Below are 19,679 nucleotides of genomic sequence, written 5' to 3'. Positions count from 1 at the left end.
GGTGGCCGGGAGCGGCCACTGCACTCCAATCTGGGCAACAGAGTGAGACTCCAACTCAAAGAAACCCAAAAAACAAAAAAATAAAAATAAAAAAAGAATAACCTATAGAAAGATTTATGCTATGAACCCAAAATAAAAGGCAAAATAAAACCACATTCCAATGGCAAATAAAGGGTGTTAAAGAGGACAGTTCAACCTAGAACTAGTGGGCAATTTTGTCACAATGCAGACTTTTCAAAGGTTAGTGTGAGCCTTGAGACTCAGAAGAGAAGATGACTCAGAGCTGCCAGACTGTGCTTAGCTAGGACTATTCATCCATTATAGTAGAGGATGGAATACACAGATTCAAAATTGTGAAAGGTTGATTAAAACTAAGCAATTAAAACTAATTACATTTTGAGTTTATAGCCTGTATCTCCAAATTCCAACATCATGGACAAAATGAACAAAGAAGGATATTACAAGAAAAAGCAAGAAAAGGAAAGGAGAGAGGGAAGAAGAGAGAGAGGGAAGAGAAGGAAAGGGAAAGAAAGAGAAGGGAGGGGAAGGGAAGGGAAGCGAGGGGAAGGAGGAGGGCAGGGGAGGGAAAGGAAAGGGAAAGGAAGAGAAGAAAAAGGGAAAGGAAAGAAAGAGGAGAGAAGAGGAAAGGAGAAGAAAGGAAAAGGAAAAGGAACATGAAGAAGAAAGAAAAAGGGAAAAAAAGGAAAGAAAAAGAAAGGAAAGGAAGAGGAGAGGAAAGGAGAGACGAGAGGAAAGGAATAAGGGAAGAAAAGGAGGAAGAAAAGGAAAAAGGAATGAGGAAAGGAAAAGAAAGAGAAGAAGAAAAAGGAAAGGAAAAGAAAAAAATGTAATAACACCTGTTACTAAAACATTTCAAACTTTTAATTATATAGAACAGGCTTTTTTACTCTGAAAATCATCATTATTGAGATGTTCATCATATCAAATATCATATCTGCCTGTCTATTCCAGTACAAATGGCTTTAAAGATTAACTTGTCATTAAAAACTTTGTATATATATGACAAATTTTTTTTTTTACAAAGTCTAAAGTATTTAAACAGCAAATTATAATAGAAAAACTTAACGGTCCTGATTTTTTTAAAAAAACATTAAAATCTACTAAGCCATAAAAACGTGAACATTGGGTTAAATTTCTAATTCAGTTTCTTAAATTTTTAAAATTTTTGTTAGTTGGAGTTTCACTCTGTTGCCCAGGCTGGAGTACAGTGGTATGCTCATGGCCACCGCAGCCTTGACCTGCTGGGCTCAGGGGATCCTTCTGCCTCAGCCTTTCAAATAGCTGGAACTATAGGCATGTGCCACCATGTCCAGATAATTTTTTGATTTATTGTAGAGACAAGGTCTCGCCATGCTGTGCAGGCTGGTCTCGAACCAGTGGGTTCAGGCAATTCTCTCACCTCTGCCTCCCAAAATGCTGGGATTATAGGCATGAGCCACTGCGCCTGGCCCAGTTTCTTAATTTAAACAAAAGGTAAGGTGACAACTGCAAATTTTAGAACTTGCAATTTAAAGTTCTAAAAAATGTACTTGCCATTAAAAAAATCTAAAATCTTACATAAATCAAATAAGTTAATTATTCTAATTTTGTATTGAATACAAATAGCTTCCCAGTTTCCTTTGTGATTTATATAAAAGAACAAAGTTTGATTAAATATGGCAGTGCGTTCAACTTACTGTGACTTCAAATTTTACTTTATAATTGTTTGTGAAAAAGTTATTGCAGGCATCTGCATGCTAACATAACTGTTATTTACAAGTGAAAAACTGAAATTCCTTTTTATTTCCTAGATACCTTGGCTCATTACACAAATTTAAATAAAGTCACCGATGCTTTAAAACATATATTTTCTGTCTACTTATTATAAATTAGTTAATAACAGTCAATATTTTTAGCACAAGATTCCACATTCCTGACATATTATTTGAAAATTTCAATGTGCCAAATATTATTTGAGTAGAATAGCCTGCAAAGACATCAATAGTGAATTGTTTAGCCAGAAGCAGTGAGAATGTATAGATAATGTAAATCACAGTTTTCAGATTGTAAACCTGACCATGTCACAATTTCTATAAGAAATTTAGCAGTAATTCTGCCTTTATGATAATACTTTCACAGTAAGGCTCACTAAAAAAGTAACTGCTTATCTGAAGTCAATAGCAATTCAGTTGTCTGTTGTGTAAGTTTATTGCTGATTCTTTGTTTCTATAAATTGTAAAATAAAAGTAAGTGAACTGGCAAGAAAAATACTATCTTCCCACAGATCTGGCAAGTTAATTTTTGTACTGATCTACAGCCCTCTACTAGAAAAATACTTGATCCAAAACAATTACTATCTGAAGACAAAGGGGTAAAGACCACTGACATTCACAAGTGTTCACTAATATCAGAGGATGCATATTCATTATATAACACATACTCCATACCAGGCACAGGGCTGAGTCCTTTTAATAAAAATGTATTATCTCATTTACTCCCTAAAACAACCCTACAAAATACAGTGTATCAGTATCCTCATTTTACAGAAGAGGAAAAAGAAGGTCAAAGAGATTAATTTCCCACAGCAATATTAAGTGGCAGGGGCAGTCTGTTTGAATTTGAGTTTGAAGAACTCAACTTTTTGTCAGTGTTTCTTAAAATGCAGTTCATGGATCATCTACATTAAATCACCCTGGATATCTGTAAAATACAAAGTTCTAGGGCCCACTGAATAAAAATCTTTGTCAACAGAACCAGTAGCTTGCATTTTAATATTCTTGCCAGATAATTCCACTTCTCAATAAAGGCTGGTAACTACCAGTATATCATAGTCAACTTATGGTTAACTCTTTTTATTTGGGGGTACTCCTCCTACAAGAAACAAGGATATGATAAAATTCAACTAAGGTGTCGGCAAATAAAAATGTTACAAATAACTGAGAAAATAAAAAGCATAATATTTCTTCAGGTTTTTAACCATATAACACTGATTTCTTTCAGTGGCTACCATGGAAATCAACGGGCACATTAGAAGACTAGATAAAATCATATATTCCAATGGATAATTTCCTCATACGGGGGTGGCAAAAAATGCATACACACTTTAAGAGATGTTATTTATGTATTACTTTTTGAAGTTGAATTGAAATATCGCAGCAATGTGTAGCATGACGCTCTCTCAAAAAATGGCATTAAACAAATGAATGTTATGGTCACCATGCAACAGGCAGGACAGCCAAAGAAATGAGTAGAAGCATGGTTGTCATTCAAGGAATGCAAGACCATTTTGAAGTGGTATCTGAAATTCGAGAACCTTGTGAAAGTCCAACCACAATGGAGGTGTGAGGATGCAACAGAATCTCCAACAAGCCTAACAACTGCACACATTTGTGATAAGTTTGAGATGCATGGTACTGTGTGTGATATGCACAAGGGAAGATCTGGAAGGCCTAACACAGCAACAAGTCCTGTAGTAGTTCGTGGTAATCAGAATTATCTGGATGCTGATGGTAACCACTTTGAGTACCTCTTATAATTGTAGAAGTCAAACGTGACTTGTATTCATCTTTTGTTATCGGTATATTATTATTATAATTTTAATACAGTTTTTTCCTTTCTTAAAATGTGTATATATGTTTTGGCACCTTCTGTATTTAAACTAATCCTTTATGTGCCTTAACATATTTTCTGTATCTCATATTATTTTGTTAACATATTTTCTGTATCTCACATTATTTAGCTAACCAAGAGTTTTAGAACAAAGATTTTAGAGCAACTAACTTTGCAACCTTCAATATTTCTTAACATTTAGAGATAACATAAATCATTTTCTCCCTGAAAGCATCTATCTTTATGTGAACATTCATATACTATGAAATTGTTTACACCAAAGATGATTTACCTTGGTCCTTCTCTTTGGTATGGCTTTATTCTTACAAATCTAAGATAACATATACCTTCTCCTCACTCCTGAGATAACCAAATAATCATATCAAGACTCAGAATGTATACTTCACGTGGCTGAAAAGTTTTCAATCCAATAAAATGCACTTAGTCCACTATAGTAAGAAAATCCAAAGATGAATAGGACGTGAGCATTATTCTTAAGTGGTCTCCTAATAACTTCTGGGAGTAAAAAAGCCATTTCCAACTGACTCAAAGAAAAGACAAAAAGCAAGTTAATTGCTTTAATTGAAAAGTAAAGTGTTACAGGAATACAAATAGTAAAATAACTCAGATTAAGAGAAATGGAAAGAGGCATGACAGAAGATGCAGTAGTATCTGAGTTGGGCTTTGATGACAAAGAAGTATCTCAATTGTCATGAGCTGAGAGATAAGAGACATTCTTAAATGAAGGATGATTAGAAATGATGGTATATTAGGGTAGCTATCAAGGTACATGTGTAATCATGGAATACTGAGCAGTGCTCTGTAGTAGAGGTAGAGAATACATGTGAAAAGAAATGGGCATGAAAAATTAAGTCAAGGATAGGAAACTAAGAGACTTTAAATCTATGTGCTAAGGAGGTTCCACTTTGTTATATAGACAACTAAGAATCCTCAAAGGTTTCTGACAGTCAAATAAAGCAATTAGAAAAAATTTAATCTAAGCCAGGTACAGTGGCTCATGCTTATAATTCCAGCACTTTGGGAGGCTGAGGTGGGAGGACTGCTTGAGTCCAGGAGTTCATGACAAGCGTAGGCAACATAGTGAAACCTCGTTTCTACAAAGAAAATTTAAAAAAATTAGTCGGGTGTGGTAGCACATGCCTGTAGTCCCAGCTACTTGGAAGGCTGAGGAGGAAGGATCACCTGAGCCTAAGAGACTGAGGCTGTGGTAAGCCGTAATCATATCACTGCACTCCAGCCTAGATGACAGAGTAAGACCTGACTCCAAAAAAAAAGGGGAAAAGAGAAAAAAAAAAATTAATGTAAACCATAAATAAATAAATAATAACGTCCTTCGTTCTTTCCTATCATTAAGAGGCACTAAGACAAATAGACTATTGTAATGATGGCAGCAAGAAAGAAAGATGCAAGAAATATGGCTGAGTCGGGACTGATCTAACATGAAGTTTGATAAGGAAATATCAAAAGTTAGTCAAGTTAGACACCGGAATTACAAATACTATCAACCAAGATAGAAAACACAGGAGAGGTTTTTTCACCTTTAGGTGGACTGAGGCAGGGAAAGGTGAATTTGGCATTATATATGAGATTTAGGTACTAGGAAATATAAACAGGAGACAGTTATTAAAATGAATATGCACTGTTTAAGAGATACCTCATGACCAGAAAAGTTCACCTAGGTATCCCCCTGCAAAGATATAAAGGATAGGTGAAGCACGGAAACAGCTATGATAAAGCAAAGCATGCACATCACCCCAGAGCAAAATGGAGCTAAAAGCTGACCCACGAGAAATAACTTGAATTTAAAAAGTAGATGGAAAAAGGGGAATAGTAAAGAAAACACATAAGAAATAATAAGGAAACTAGAAAATTATAATGTTTCAAAAGCCAAAAGAGAAGAGAGTTTGAAGAACACTGAATGGATAACAAATGCTAAAATGCTGCAGTAATTTTAGTGGATACATGAAACTAAAAAGAAAATATTCAATTTAGAAATTAGAAAGTCATTATTGTATAGTAATGTTTATTTTTAATAATTCACAGTAAATATTCTTAACAAGGCAAAGATGTTTTTAACTGTCAGAAACTATTAAAAATGAAAAAAAGTCACACCTGCAATCCCAGCACTTTGGGAGACGGAAATGAGAGGATTGCTTGAACCCAGGGGTTTTGAGTTCAGTCTAGGTGACACAGAGAGACCTCATTTCTACAAAAAATTAAAAAGATAACCAGGCCTGGTGGTGTGTGCCTGTAGTCCCAGCTACTTAGGAGGCTGAGGCGGAAGGATCACTTGAACCCAGGAGGTCGAGGCTGCAATGAGCCATGATCATGCCACTATACTCTAGCCTGGAGGACAGAATGAAACCCTGAATAAAAAAAAAAAAAAAAATCCAAAAAACTTCCCAATTAATAAAAAGCTAAATAGAAAAGATCATTTTTGAATAAAAATAGAGCCATTTGGGATAACATTTTTAACATCTTGAAAAGTATATGACTAATTAAATAAGTTTGTAATCTTTAATAAAATAGTGCTTTCAAAAACAGACAATAAGCAGCATGCACTTCCACTTGCAAAGTAATTTTTTAAGCAACTGACAAAGACTAGCTCTTTGACCAAACTTGTCAGGCTCCTCTGAGTTCTCTTTTCGACTAAGCCTCAGTCTTGGCCTCCTTCTTGTTTTAGACCTGCCCAGTTCAGTCTTGGCAAAGAATCTTGCTGAAGTCATGTCCCTACCTTTGTCTGCTTTTAGCAAAAATTTCCTAATTTTTCTATCCACTGACCACTTCACCCTGATCTCTGGCTATAAATCCCCATTTGTCCTTGTTGTATTGAGACTTGAGTCTGAACTCTCTCACCTACTATATTATCTTTATTGCAATAGTCTTGAATAATGTCTTCCTCATTATTTTAACGAGTATTAGAATAATTTTTGCTTTAACACAACAAGGCGTTCAAGGAAAGCAGTCACTCTTAGCCAATATTAATAGAAAAATAATTCATTATACAATTACAAATGAAAAGTAAGAGCTGTTTCAACAGAATAGTCATATGACCAACAACATAAATATTGAGGTAAGTTACACAGAACTTACAGAGAATATAAAAAGGTTGCTTCAATTTTTTAGCAAAAGAATTTTTTAAAAAAGGCTTTCTTATCTAAATAAAGATAAGGACACTGAAAGGTAGTAGAATTAAGCTCATAGCCTATTCATGCCAGAATTTATCAGTCAGAATTTCTAGTAAGAATAGAATGAAAATGGGAGAAAGTAGCTAGTGTGTAATTAGTAGTCAAGTTATAAGTCATATAAAGCAATAGATATAAATAGAAATTGATACTCAAATTCCTCTATTCAGTCAGCAAATACTCATTTAGGTTTGGCACAGGGGAATAATGACAGAATAATAATATAGACTCTCTGCCTGAAAGGGTCCTATGATTTAGGAGAGATGACACGTACAAATAAGCAGAATGCTATAAATTGTAATACAAGCATAAAAGGGATACGTTCACTGAAGAAGGGAAAAAATGAAGTGTTATGAGAGTTCAGAGGAAGGAGAGATGACTTCTCATAGGAAGGCAAGAAAAAGTGTCATGAATAAAAAGGGTATGAGATTTAAGTCTTCAGGGATGACTATTAGGATTTAATAGGGAGATGCAAATGGAAAGGCATTTCAGTGATAGGAAACAGCATAAAAAAGTGAAATAAACACTTTTGTCCTATGCAGTGGATGGAATACTGCCTCCCAAACTTTCATGATTACCTGAAACCTCAGAATGTGACCTTATTTGGAGAGGGTTTTTGCAGGTGTAATAAGTTAAAGATCTTGAAGTAAAACCACCCTGGATTTAGGCTAGGTTCTGAATCCAATGACTGGTGTCCTTAGAAGAGGAAAGGACAAAGAAACAAACAGAGAAGGCCATGTGAAGATGAAGGCAGAGAATGAGAATTATGCTGCCCCAAGCCAAGGAATGCTTGGAGTCACCAAAAATTGGAAGAGGCCAGGAAGAATTCTTCCCTAGGGACTTCAGAAGGAACATGGTCCTATATACACATTGATTTCAGCTGCCAAAACTGAAAGTAAATGTCTCTTGTTTTAGTTCATGAATTAGGGTAATTTGTTACAGCAATCCTAAGAAATTAACGCAGCTTGCTTAAGGACAATTCAGAGAGAGCTATGTTTTCCATGCTTCAGCATTTCATTTTACTGTACTTTAAAGAAGGAAAAAACACGGACAAAAAACATCTTCTTTATATGCATATTCCCACATTACCAGGTAATTATAAGGTAAACAGAAAACAATAAAATGTCATTACTTACAATGTGTGACTCCAGCCAGAGTTTGGTAGAAAGTGGGAGTATCACTATCATCAGTGAGGGTAACATACACACCTCCAGATAGTAGCCAACGAGAGAAAGTAAAAGCATCTTTGTTTAGAAGAAGCCAATTTCTAAACTTTTCATAGTTTACCTTTTCACCCTAAAAGTAAAACAAGAAAACATAAGTTTAGTCAAATTTTAAGGTATATTATCTGCAACCTGCACAACCTGAAATTTTTAATTCTTTGACATTTACCCTCCTACTATCCACAAAGGAAGCATTGTCTAAATAACACTACAAGGTCTGTATACTTGGAAATCAAACTGCTTTCCAAAATAATTGTATTTCAGAACTTCCATTTGAAAAAATCTATATGCTAACTGCAAATTATTTCATCAATTCATTAAAGCAGTTCATTGCCAATAATAATGCACATTAGCTAAAGTATATCCTGAAATCAGTAAGCTGCATTACTTTCAACATTTATATATCCAATTTTTCACTTGCCTTATACTGTACCTATTCTTTAGCACTCTGTAATCTGTCTAAATTAGTATATTTTAATTGGATCTTTATGGAATTAAAATACTCTTTTAGATTTCATTTGTAAATTTAAAACAACTACCCAGGAGTTATCCTAGAGTGGACAATCAGTATCGCAGAAGGTATTATTGAAAACATGTATTCACAAGTCAACTAGAGTTCAAAAAGAAGCAAGTTGATTTCCATTTATTTGCTTTCTTTCTGAGTATTTGTCTTGATAAATCTTTGGAGAAAAAAACATTTAGGCTGAAAAAGAGCACTATATGGCTGTCCAAGCTAATCCCTTTTCTTGGAAGACAAAAGATCCCGGATTTAGTGAAGGCCAGATATTTCTAAGAGAAAAAGGGAGAACAACTAGCATGGAAATACCATAGAGTTACAATCTGAGTCAGGGGGGTAAAAAAAAGGAAATATAATGAAGAATGACATCTGAGAATGAAGCTACTCTAATCCTAATAGAGATGTTAAAGAATACAAATAAATAATAAGCTAAAAGAGATAAAGTAGAAACAATTTCTATATTATTTAGTAGCATCCTATTAAGTTCAGCAATATGCTTAGCCTAGTGGTTTTGTCAGTGGAAATGCTGGTTTGGGGTTCGGTGATTATTTGTGAACAAAGAATTGGATATGACATCAGAGAAGCAAGGCAGAGTTTTACTGCAAGTAAAGCAGAACAGAGTAAGCTAGTACACTTCTAAGAATCAAGAGGAGTGGGCTGTTCAGAGAGTGAGACAGCTAGCCTCATTTATTTCTTTGGTTTGGTTTTTATAGTTTACTTTTCTTAGTCTCTGGTCTTAGGTGGTTAGTTCCCTCTTGGGCTTGTTTCCCTTCTTTATGGTTAGGTTATAAATCTCTCATGTGACCTTTGACATGAACAAATGTTTAGACATTCTTAATTCTACCTTTTTAAAACTAAAAGTGTCTTTAAACAATTTTGGGGCTATGCATCTTCTATCTTTTCATGATTTATTACTCATGCATGCAATGAGCTCTAGTTTACAAGACTAAGCTCATGATTAACATAAAACCTAAGTTTGAAACTAAATATCATAAAGGAAGAGTTTACATTTTTAGGATTTTACACAGTTTCAAAAGAGTCCATCAAGATTGCTCCTTATCCAGGTTTATAGAAGTCTCTTTAAAGACGTGTAGGTTCTCCATGCCTCTTAGTTATTAGGTGGTTTAATATGGCTGGTTGTCCCCTCTCAAATATTAGCCATGATTTACTAGACAAAGTCAGTCTCCCTAACAGGTTACATTGAGGAAGGGGGGGAAACCCACATTCCTAAGGCAGAAAAAGAAAAAAAAATGTACTCTTTAAATCCAAGAGGCTTTTGCATTCAGCTCAGCTTATCATGAAAGAAAATTTCTAAAATGAGTAAATAACTAAATGTTAGCTGGCTTCTCGTTTCTTACCCTTTTCCCTCTTCATCCCCTGCTCATGTCTGCCTAACTACCTAACAGTTTCAGAACATTTAACATCAGTGAAATCCAAACACTCAAGACAATGACAGTCTTGTTTGTCTGAATGAAAGAATATGGCATGAAAACTGATCATACGAATTGGGTCATTCATGTCATACCCAATAAATCAGAGTCAAGGGGCCAAAAGAAAAAAAACACTCAGGGTATATAATACAGAAATATAATTCCCTTTAAGTTCAGCTGCTGAAACTGCCTGTTGTAACCTGGGACCACTTTTATCTATAGCTTTTAAGATAAGTTGCTGCAACCATAGGACTAATTTTGCCCACCACCATTGCCCATCAATCAGGTTGTCAGCTTCTCAAAGAACTCTCTCAGGACCACATGTAACACTTTTCTTTTTATAAAACCCCCAACTTTTTCTTTACCCTTTGGACATACTAAAGACCATACAGTCTGCATGTATGCCCCAAACTGCCATTTTTTTCCCCCAAATAAAACGTTAAATTTAGAGATTCATCTCTACATTTTATTTTGACTTCAACACATTTAGACTTGCTGCAGGGTCACATGAGGACAATGTAAACATGTTTAGAGAATAGGGATCCTACCCACATTCTTTCTCTACCCCACATTTAGTCTAGAAAGAGGCTTAACAGTATAAAGTCTACAAGCTGACACACAATTTTATACCTATTAATATCTTTGATATTGGGCTAAGTCTTAAAATCAAAAGCATCCTTCAGTCATAATTAGCAGCTTTTTTCTTAGTGGTTGTGATACTGTGAAATATATACTGGGCCTTCATCCTATTTTCTGGCATACACCCCCCTCCCCAAATCCTCCACTATCCAAAGAAGTAAGTGTCTCTTTGCATGACAATGAGGGACTGAAGGTTGGGGGTTCCAGGATAGCTTCAGGATGATGGCTCATCACTGGAAAAAAAATAAGAAATGAATAGAGGATCTTTCAGCTCCACCCCCAACCTCCACAGGGAAGAGGGCTGAAAGTTGAGCTAATCACCGATGTCAATGATTTGATCAATCATAACTATTAGTGAAGCTGCCATAAAACACAAAAGAACCACGCTCAGGGAATTTCTAGATAGCTGAATGCGTGGAGGTTCCTGGAGGGGCGGCATGCCTGGAACTCCATGCCCCTTCCCCTATACCTTGCTCTATGCATCTCTTGCATCTTTATCCTTTCTAAAGTCCTTTACAATAAACCAGTAAACTTAAGTGTCTCCCCAAGTTCTAAAAGCTGTCTATCAAATTAACTGAACCTGAAGAGGAAGTCTTGAGAACTCCAATTTATAACCAATTGGCCAGAAGTATATGTGTCACTCTATTACTTGAGAATGATGTCTGGGGGCAGTCTTGTGGAACGAATCCCTCCACCTGTGGGATCCGATGCTATCTCCAGGTAGAGAGTATTATAATTGAATTAGAGGACACTTAGTGGTATCCACTGAAAAATCCATTAGAAATATAGATTGGATTAATATCCCCTCCAAATCTCATGCTGAAATATAATCTCTAATGTTGGGCGTGGACCTAATGAGAAGCGATTGGATCATGGAGATTGATGGATCCCGAATGAATGGCTTAATGGGGTTCTCATGATAATTAGTGAGTTCTCATTCTGTCAGTTCATACAAGAGCTGGTTGTTTAAAAGAGTCTGGCACCTCTCCCTATTGGTTCCAGTCTGACTATGTAACATGCCTGCTCTCTCTGCCTTCTGCCATGACTGTAAACTTCCTGAGGCCTCACCAGAATCCTGGCAGATCCTGGCAAAACTGTGAGCCAATTGTGTATTTACAATCTTTATACATACAATCCTTACAAATTACTCAGTCTCAAGTATTTCTTTATAGCAATATGCAACCAAACTATATGCAAACAAACTAATAGAATCTATATGCAAACAAACTAATAGAATCGGAAAATTGGTTACTAGTGGAAAGAAATCTACACACACATTTTGGTGACCAGAGGTCACTGAAAATGATCTCTTTTGTGAGAGTAGGAAAAAAGTTTGTTTTTTCCTCTCAGAGTGTTACATAAAGGTGCATCTTATAATCAATGGCATCTTAGAGTCAGTGAAATATGGTGGTTTCAATGGTTTCAGTATATCTTAAGATGCCATCAACTATAAGATGTATCTCTATGTACCACTAAGAAAGAAAAAAGCTGCCAATTAATAACGAATCTTTCTACCACCTTCACATATAGAATAAATAACTACTGAGTGTTTACAGTGTCCTAAGATCTGTTCTAAATATTTTAAATGTTAATTTAATCTTCAAAGCACTCTGCATAGAAGACATAATTATTATACCCATTTTACACATGAGAAAACCAAGACACCAAAGGTTAAGTAATTTGCCCAAAGTTATACAGTGGCAGAGAGAGGACTGTACCCAGGCAGTCCATACTCCAAAGTTCCTGTGCCCAAGCTATATGCTGCACAGTCTGGCTGATTTAGTGAAATATAAAGGCTGGGTGAGGTGGTTCAAGCCTGTAGTCCCAGCACTTTGGGAGGCTGAGGTGAGAGGATTGCCTGAGCCCGCAGGCTCGAGACCAGCCTAGGCAACATGGTGAAACCTTGTCTCTACAATAAACCAAAAAATTAGCTGGGCGTGGTAGCATGCGCCTGTAGTTCCAGCTACTTCGAGGGCGGAAGGATCGTCTGAGCCCAGCAGGTCGGCACTGGGGTGGCTGTGAGTGTGTCACTGCACTCCAGCCTGGGCAATGGAGTGAGACTTCAACTCAAATAAAAAGAAATATAAAGTACTCTCTGAAATCTACCTGCCCATTGGGAATCATTCCGCATAACTGGTAGTACCAAAATTTTTTGTGCTTTTGAATTACGAATCTCTTCTAAAAAGGGAAGCAAAGAGAAAGTCTAGAAAAAAATACCTATTTCCAATACCAGAAAAGACCATTAAAAATAAAGACTTCTAAAACTGCTACACCTTTGAAAAATAGCAGAAAATATCAATTTCCACTTTGAAAATCAACAATCCCTCAAAAAGTCTATAAGAGAAAACACAAGTCCTAGGTGGATTCTTTTATAATCTCATCTGTCAAAGCTAATAACACAGCACAAGACAGAAAAAACTAAGATTCATATCACTTAGGTGCCAGGTGCATATCTTTTAGCTAAAGTGCTTCTCTTTATATTTTTCCTATTTTTTTTTTTTTTTTGAATTGGAGTCTCACCCTGTTGCCCAGGCTGGAGGGCAGTGGATTGCTCACAGCTTATGCAGCCTTAACCTGCTGGGCTTAGACAATCCTTCTGCCTCAGTCTTCCAAGTAGCTAGAACTACACATCCGGCTAATTTTTTTGATTTACTGCAGAGACAAGGTCTCACCAAGTTGCCCAGACTGGTCTCGGACCCCTGGGCTCAGGCAATCTTCTCACCTCTGCCTCCCAAAGTGCTGGGATCACAGGCATGAGCCACCGCCCCTTGCTAACTATATATCCATGATGAAAAGCAATGACACTACAATGTGAGCATTGTTTCAGGTTCCTGCAGGATTATGTGGGTGTGTTAGTGTGTGTTGATGTGAGACTGTAGAATCATGTTTCATTATACTCTAAGTATAAACAGTTGCCTTTATAGTAGTATTGGGAATTTTTAAAATCACAACTATTGCAGTAATGAGAGCCAGGGATAGGACATAACTAGTTGAAACATTAATCATTAAATACAAAAATACCAAGAATATTCTGCACTTAAACATCTATTCATCATAGCTAAACTCACTACATAACTAAGAGTTAATACTTTGTTAACAAGAAGGGACAAAATGTAAATCTTTAAATATACCTCTGAGAAACACTTCCTGAGTGTATCTGGGACTTTGCCATCCACCACATGGAGCATTCTTTCCATTTCTTCCCGTACAACATAGCTCCCAGATTCGCTTGAAAAAAGGCTAAAAATGTCTAAGAGAAAGAAAGAATAAATTAATCTTAACACAGATCAAATATACCCTGGTGGAAGTAGGGAGGAAAGAGAAAGGCACCTATAATTGAGTGATGACTAAGGCTAAGCACTTTATAAATATAACTTAATTTATTCCTTAAAATAAGACAGCAAGACAAATTAAAATAGTGATGTGATATATTTTTAAACACATCAAATTTGCAAAAACTTTTAGGTGTAACAATACCAAGTGTTAACAGAGATTAGGAGAAACAGGACCTTATAAATACTATTAATAGGAGTAAAAATTACTGCAACTACTTTGGAGAGTAATTTGGCAAAATCTAGTAAAAGTGAAGTTGTATGCCAAAAATTTCACTTTCTCCCTCGAAAATCTTTGATATTTATATATAAAATGCAAGATGGTTACTGGAGTATTGTCTACAAGAGCAAAAATTAGAGAAAAAGATAAATGTCTATCAACAAGAGAACAGGAAAACAGATACACACAAATTGAAATACTACATAGAAGTTAAAGAAACTAAGTGCTTCAAGATGGATATTTTAAAATATAACATTCAAGGGGGAAGTAAACTACAAAATAATCTGTATTGTACAGTAGTCTCCTCTACCCATGGTTTTGCTTTCTATGGTTTCAGTTACCTGTGGTTCACCAACATCCAAAAATATTAAGTGGAAATTTTCAGAAATAAATAATTTATAAGTTTTAAATTACACACTTTTCTGAGTATCATGGTGAAATCTCTTGCCTCTCTTTCCATCCAGTTGGAATGTGAATCATCCTTTTATCCAACATAACCACTCTGTATATACTACTCACCTGTTAGTCACTTAGTAGCTGTCTTGGTTATTAGATTGACGGATTCCAAGAAGGGTGAATACAGCAAAAGATTTTGAGAGACATATGGGGGATCCTGAAGGGAACTTCACCTTAGTGTAATATTTTATTTAAAAAAAATCAAGGCCAGGGACAAACATAACACAATGTTGAGAAATAATAAAACTGGATAGAAGTACATGTATGTATGTTTGAAATATTGTTATGACTTGAATAATATCTCCCAAAAAAGATATGTTGAACTTCTAATCTTCAAGTACCTGTGAATGTGAGCTTATTAGGAAACAGGGTATTTGCAGATATAATCAAGTTAAGATGAGGTCATCAGGGTGGGGCAATATAAGGACTGGTGTCTTTATAAGAAGTAAAGAAGAAAGACACAAATGGAAGAAAGCCATCTGATGAGAAAGGTAGAAAATAGAATGATATAGCAATCCAAGGAACCCCAAGGATTGTTGGCCACCACCAGAAGCAAGAAAGAAGAAAGAATTCTCTCTAACAGGTTTCAGAGAGAGCATGGCCCTGCTGATACTCTGACTTTGGACTTCTAGCCTTCAGAATGATGAGCTAATAAATAAATACCTGTTGTTTTAAGTTTTATGGTACATTGTTATGGCAGCTCTAGGACTCTACTACAATTGTATAATTAAAATGAAGAAACTTTAAAAACATGTCTGTGACCCCCAAAATTCTTACCAGTCATACCTCAAGATCTACAGGACATTGGTTCCAGGACTCCCGAGGATAACCAAATCTGTGCATGATCAAGTCTCTTATAAAATGGCATGGTATTTGTATATGAGAACTAAAAGTAAAATTCTAAGCCCCCCCAACCAACTGAATGGATTCCCTCTTGGTCAATGAGACCCCAGAGAAACCTTAAAAACTGAGTTTCCAGACATGAAGGAACAGGAGGGCAAACCTGCCTCATGATACCTATCCTATCCTATTTGCAGTTTAGATGCAAAAACTGACCAGCAATAATGTTAAAATAGATATCATAAAACTGATAGAATAGACTCTGTGGCAATAGGACACCAAATGGTAAACAAGACTTAATGTAATACCAGGCAAGCGTTAAATCATGCACCCTTACACTTAAAGAATAAACTATGTTCTGTCACAGGGGTATTTTTCTTCCTTTAGCAGCTAAGTAAGCACTAACCTTGAGAAAAGCAATATTCAAACAATTACAGTAGGAACTCATTCACCACCAAATGCTGACTGACTCCCCTCTTCCATAAGCCATAACTACAGTTTTGATTGAACAAAAGACTGATTTTGGTAACTTTCTCCTGATAAGATCACTGACCATGGACTAGTTCTAGTTGGTTTACACAGGTTAAGCACTTGAGTATCCTTATGTTTCTACTTTACATTCTGACATATAGGACAAATTATAATGCATTTAAATGTTAAGTCTCTACTCCGAAGTTCGTTTTTTATTTTTATTTTTTTTTGAGTTGGAGTCTCACTCTGTCGCCCAGGCTGAAGTGCAGTTGGCACACTCCCGGCTGCCACAGCCTTGACCTGCTGGGCTTCAGCAATCCTTCCACCTCAGCCTTCCAAGTAGCCGGAACTACAGGCGCACGCTATCATGCCAGGCTAATTTTTAATTTATTGTAGAGATGAGGTCTCGCCAAGTTGCCCGGACGGGTCTCGAACCTGTGGGCTCAGGCAATCCACTCACCTCGGTCTCCCAAAGCGCTGGTATTACAGGCCCAGCTACCGAGCCTGGCCTCTCCCCCAAAGTTAACATGGGACACATGTAACATGCATGTTTGTTCAGTACACATGCATCAGGACCCCTTCATGGATATTCATAGCTCCTCTTATAACTTGTTGAGCATATATACTTGGCCAACCCATTAAATAAAAATTCCTGTTTCACTATCCCCTCCCTTGTTTACCAAATTGTAAACAAGACTTAATGTTTTCAAGCTCTGTCAGAGGCTAAGCTCCCAGCCTGTCAGAATGGCCACCTTGCAGGATATAACCCTTTATAAAGAAATAAAGTCTCCTTTCCAAAGTTGTAGATGTTGTAATTTTTTTCAGTTGACACATATAGCGTACATACATCCTTCCATATACTTTAAATCATCTCTAGATTACATATAATACCTAATACTAGGTAAATAGTTGTGGGGTTTTTTTTGCATTTTCTACATTGTACTGTTATTTAAACAATTTTTTCCAAGTACTTTCCATCCTAAGTTAGTTGAATCTGCAAAGAACTTGCAGATATGGAGAGTCAACTGTATTTTTTATTTTTATTTTTATTTTAGAGATGGTTTCTCAGCCATGTTGCCTACCCAGGCTAGAGTGCAGTGGCTGTTCACAGGCATGATCATAGCACATTGAGGCCTTGAACTCCTGGCCTCAAGATTACTCTCCTGTCTCAGTCTACCAAGTAGCTAGAACCATAGGCACATGCCACCATTACTGGCTTGTATTTTTAATTATTGCTCCCTGGAGCCAATTATGCATGTGTTGGTAGAGATGCTAATTTGGAAAAACCAGGATCACAATTATATTCTAATACATAAAATTGGGTTTATGGATATGTTCATTATCTTTATTATGATAATAATTTAGTGGGAATATACATGTGTCAAAACACATCAAAATGTATACTTTATATTGTGCATTTTATTGCATGTCAATAAACTGTTTCTTTAAAAGGGTATTATTTTAGTCCATTTTGTGCTGCTATAACACAATACCAGACTACATAACTTATAACAAATTTATTTTTTACAGTTCTGGATGCTGAGAAGTCCAAGGTCCAGGGATCTGCATCTGGTAAGGACCTTCTAACTCTTTCATAATCCCATGATGGAAGACAGAAGGGCAGGAGAGCATGTGCAAGAGGAGGAGGGAAGGGGCCTGAACTCTTCCTTTATAGACACGCCCTTGATAAAAAACCCACTCCTAAGACAGCAGCAATAATTCTGTTATGAGAGTAGACCCCCTCATGATCTAATCACCACTTAAAGGTCCCACTTCTGAACACTGTTTCACTGGGGACTAAGTTTCCAACAGAGGAACTTCGGGTGACACCTTCAAACCATAGCAAGGACTAAAAAGAACAGTCTAGATTTGGGAACAATAGAAGATTCTGGGATATTGAGGAGCAGCCCAAGGGTAGTGTCTTAGTCTGTTCACACTGCTGTAACAAAATGTTACAAACTGGGTGGCCTATAAGCAATAGAAATTTATTTCTTACAGTTCTAGTGACAGGCATATACAATCAAGGAGCTAGCAAATTTGGTGTCTAGTGAGGGACCATTTTCTGGTTAATGGATGGCCATCTTCTCATTTTATCCTCACTTAGGGAAAGCAGTGGAGGGTCTCTTTTGGGCCTCTTTCATAAAGGCACTTAATCACATTCATGGAGGACTTATAGTTAACCTTCTTAGCCTAATCACCCTCCAAAGGCTCCATCTCCTAATACTATCATCTTGGGCATTAGAATTTCATCATGTAAGTTTTGAGGAGATACAAACATTCAGACCACAGTAGACAGATTTGAAAAGGATGAAGGATAACAGAAAGAACCAGCATATGGTGGCTAAGAATAAAAACTTAGGAATTTTTTGAAAAAAATATTACATTCTGTGCAATAAAAGCAGCTTCCCATACTACATGGCCAGGGAAATCATCAATAAAATTTAAAATGCTTACTGATACTTTTGGTAAGAACAGAGTTGTCTTTAGAGAGCTCAAAGAAAACAATGAAGAGACCAAAGACATTATAAATAACCAAGTGAATGAATAAAATAATAAATAAATACATTCATATCCTAAGAAACACAGGTGGACAATGATCAACTAAGATTACCTTTCTTTGCATATTTTGGGGAGTAAATGATGTCTTCTCATGATAGCATTCTCCTGCTTAGTAGGATTTAAAGGAAATGAATGAGATGCCAATCTTTTCTCAGCTTAGATAATTCATCTTATAAAATTAATTTCTGAAGTTAAAAGTAAAACTGTTAAAATAATTAAAGGCCAGGCACAGTGGCTCACACTTGTAATCCCAGCATTTTGGAAGACCACAGAGGAAGGATTACTTGAGGCCAGGAGTATAAGGCCAGCCTGGGCAAAATAGGAGACTCTGTCTCTATAAAAAAAATTTTAAAATTAGCCAGGCATGGTGATACGCTCCTGAAGTTCCAGCTACTCAGGAGGCTGAGGCCGGAGGACTGCTTGAACCCAGGAGGTCAAGGCTGCAGTGAGCTATGATCATTCCACTTCACTCCAGCCTGGGTGAAAGAGTGAGACCCTATCTCTAAATAAATAGAATAAAACCTTTAATCAAGAATGTATATAAAACATGAAATAAATAAACTTTGGTTTTCTAAGGGAGAGATTAGACTAAGTCTATGTCATCAGAATTTTGTTATTTAAATATGAGCTTAGCTGGGCTTGGTGGCTCAGCCTGTAATCCCGTGCCTTGGGAGGCTGAGGTGAGTGGATTGCCTGAGCCTGCGGGTTCAAGACCTGCCTGGACAACTTGGCGAGACTTCATCTCTACAATAAAATCAAAAATTAGCTGGGCGTGGTAGCACACGCCTGTAGTTCCAGCTACTTGGAAGGCTGAGGAGGAAGGATCACCGGAGTCCAGCAGGTCGAGGCTGCGGTCACCGGGAGCGGCCACTGCACTCCAGACTGGGCGACAGAGTGAGACTCCAATTCAAAAAAAAAAAAAAAAAATTAAAACTATAAATAAATAAATATGAGCTTTATTGAGATATAATTCACATCTCATAAAATTCAGCCTTTTAAACAGTTCAGTGATTTTTTTTTTTTAGTTTACAATGTTTTGCAGTTATTGCTATTTCATTTCAGAATATTTTCATCAATTGACAAAGAAATCCTAGCCGGGCTCGGTGGCTCAGCCTGTAATCCCGCGCCTTTGGGAGGCTGAGGTGAGTGGACTGGCTGAGCCCGCGGGTTCAGACCA

General features: G+C 36.6%; 1 protein-coding gene across 1 annotated transcript in view; it reads right to left on the bottom strand.

Moving 5' to 3' along the window:
* The window catches only part of USP32 (ubiquitin specific peptidase 32), a 165,770-nt gene that overhangs the window by 98,476 nt on the left and 47,615 nt on the right, over positions 1-19,679 (bottom strand). The window contains exons 3-4 of the mRNA XM_008048889.2: positions 13,756-13,874; positions 7,952-8,111 (exon numbers count right to left, since the gene is read on the bottom strand). Coding sequence (XP_008047080.1) covers positions 7,952-8,111; positions 13,756-13,874 — 279 coding nt within the window. The remainder of the gene's footprint in view (positions 1-7,951; positions 8,112-13,755; positions 13,875-19,679) is intronic.

The sequence above is a fragment of the Carlito syrichta genome, unplaced genomic scaffold, assembly GCF_000164805.1.
Source record: "Carlito syrichta isolate Samal-C Ts95f unplaced genomic scaffold, Tarsius_syrichta-2.0.1 Scaffold128086, whole genome shotgun sequence".
In the NCBI taxonomy this organism is placed as follows: Eukaryota; Metazoa; Chordata; class Mammalia; order Primates; family Tarsiidae; genus Carlito; species Carlito syrichta.
The sequence above is the reverse complement of the archived record's forward strand: the minus strand, read 5'-3'. Positions and strand labels throughout refer to the sequence as shown.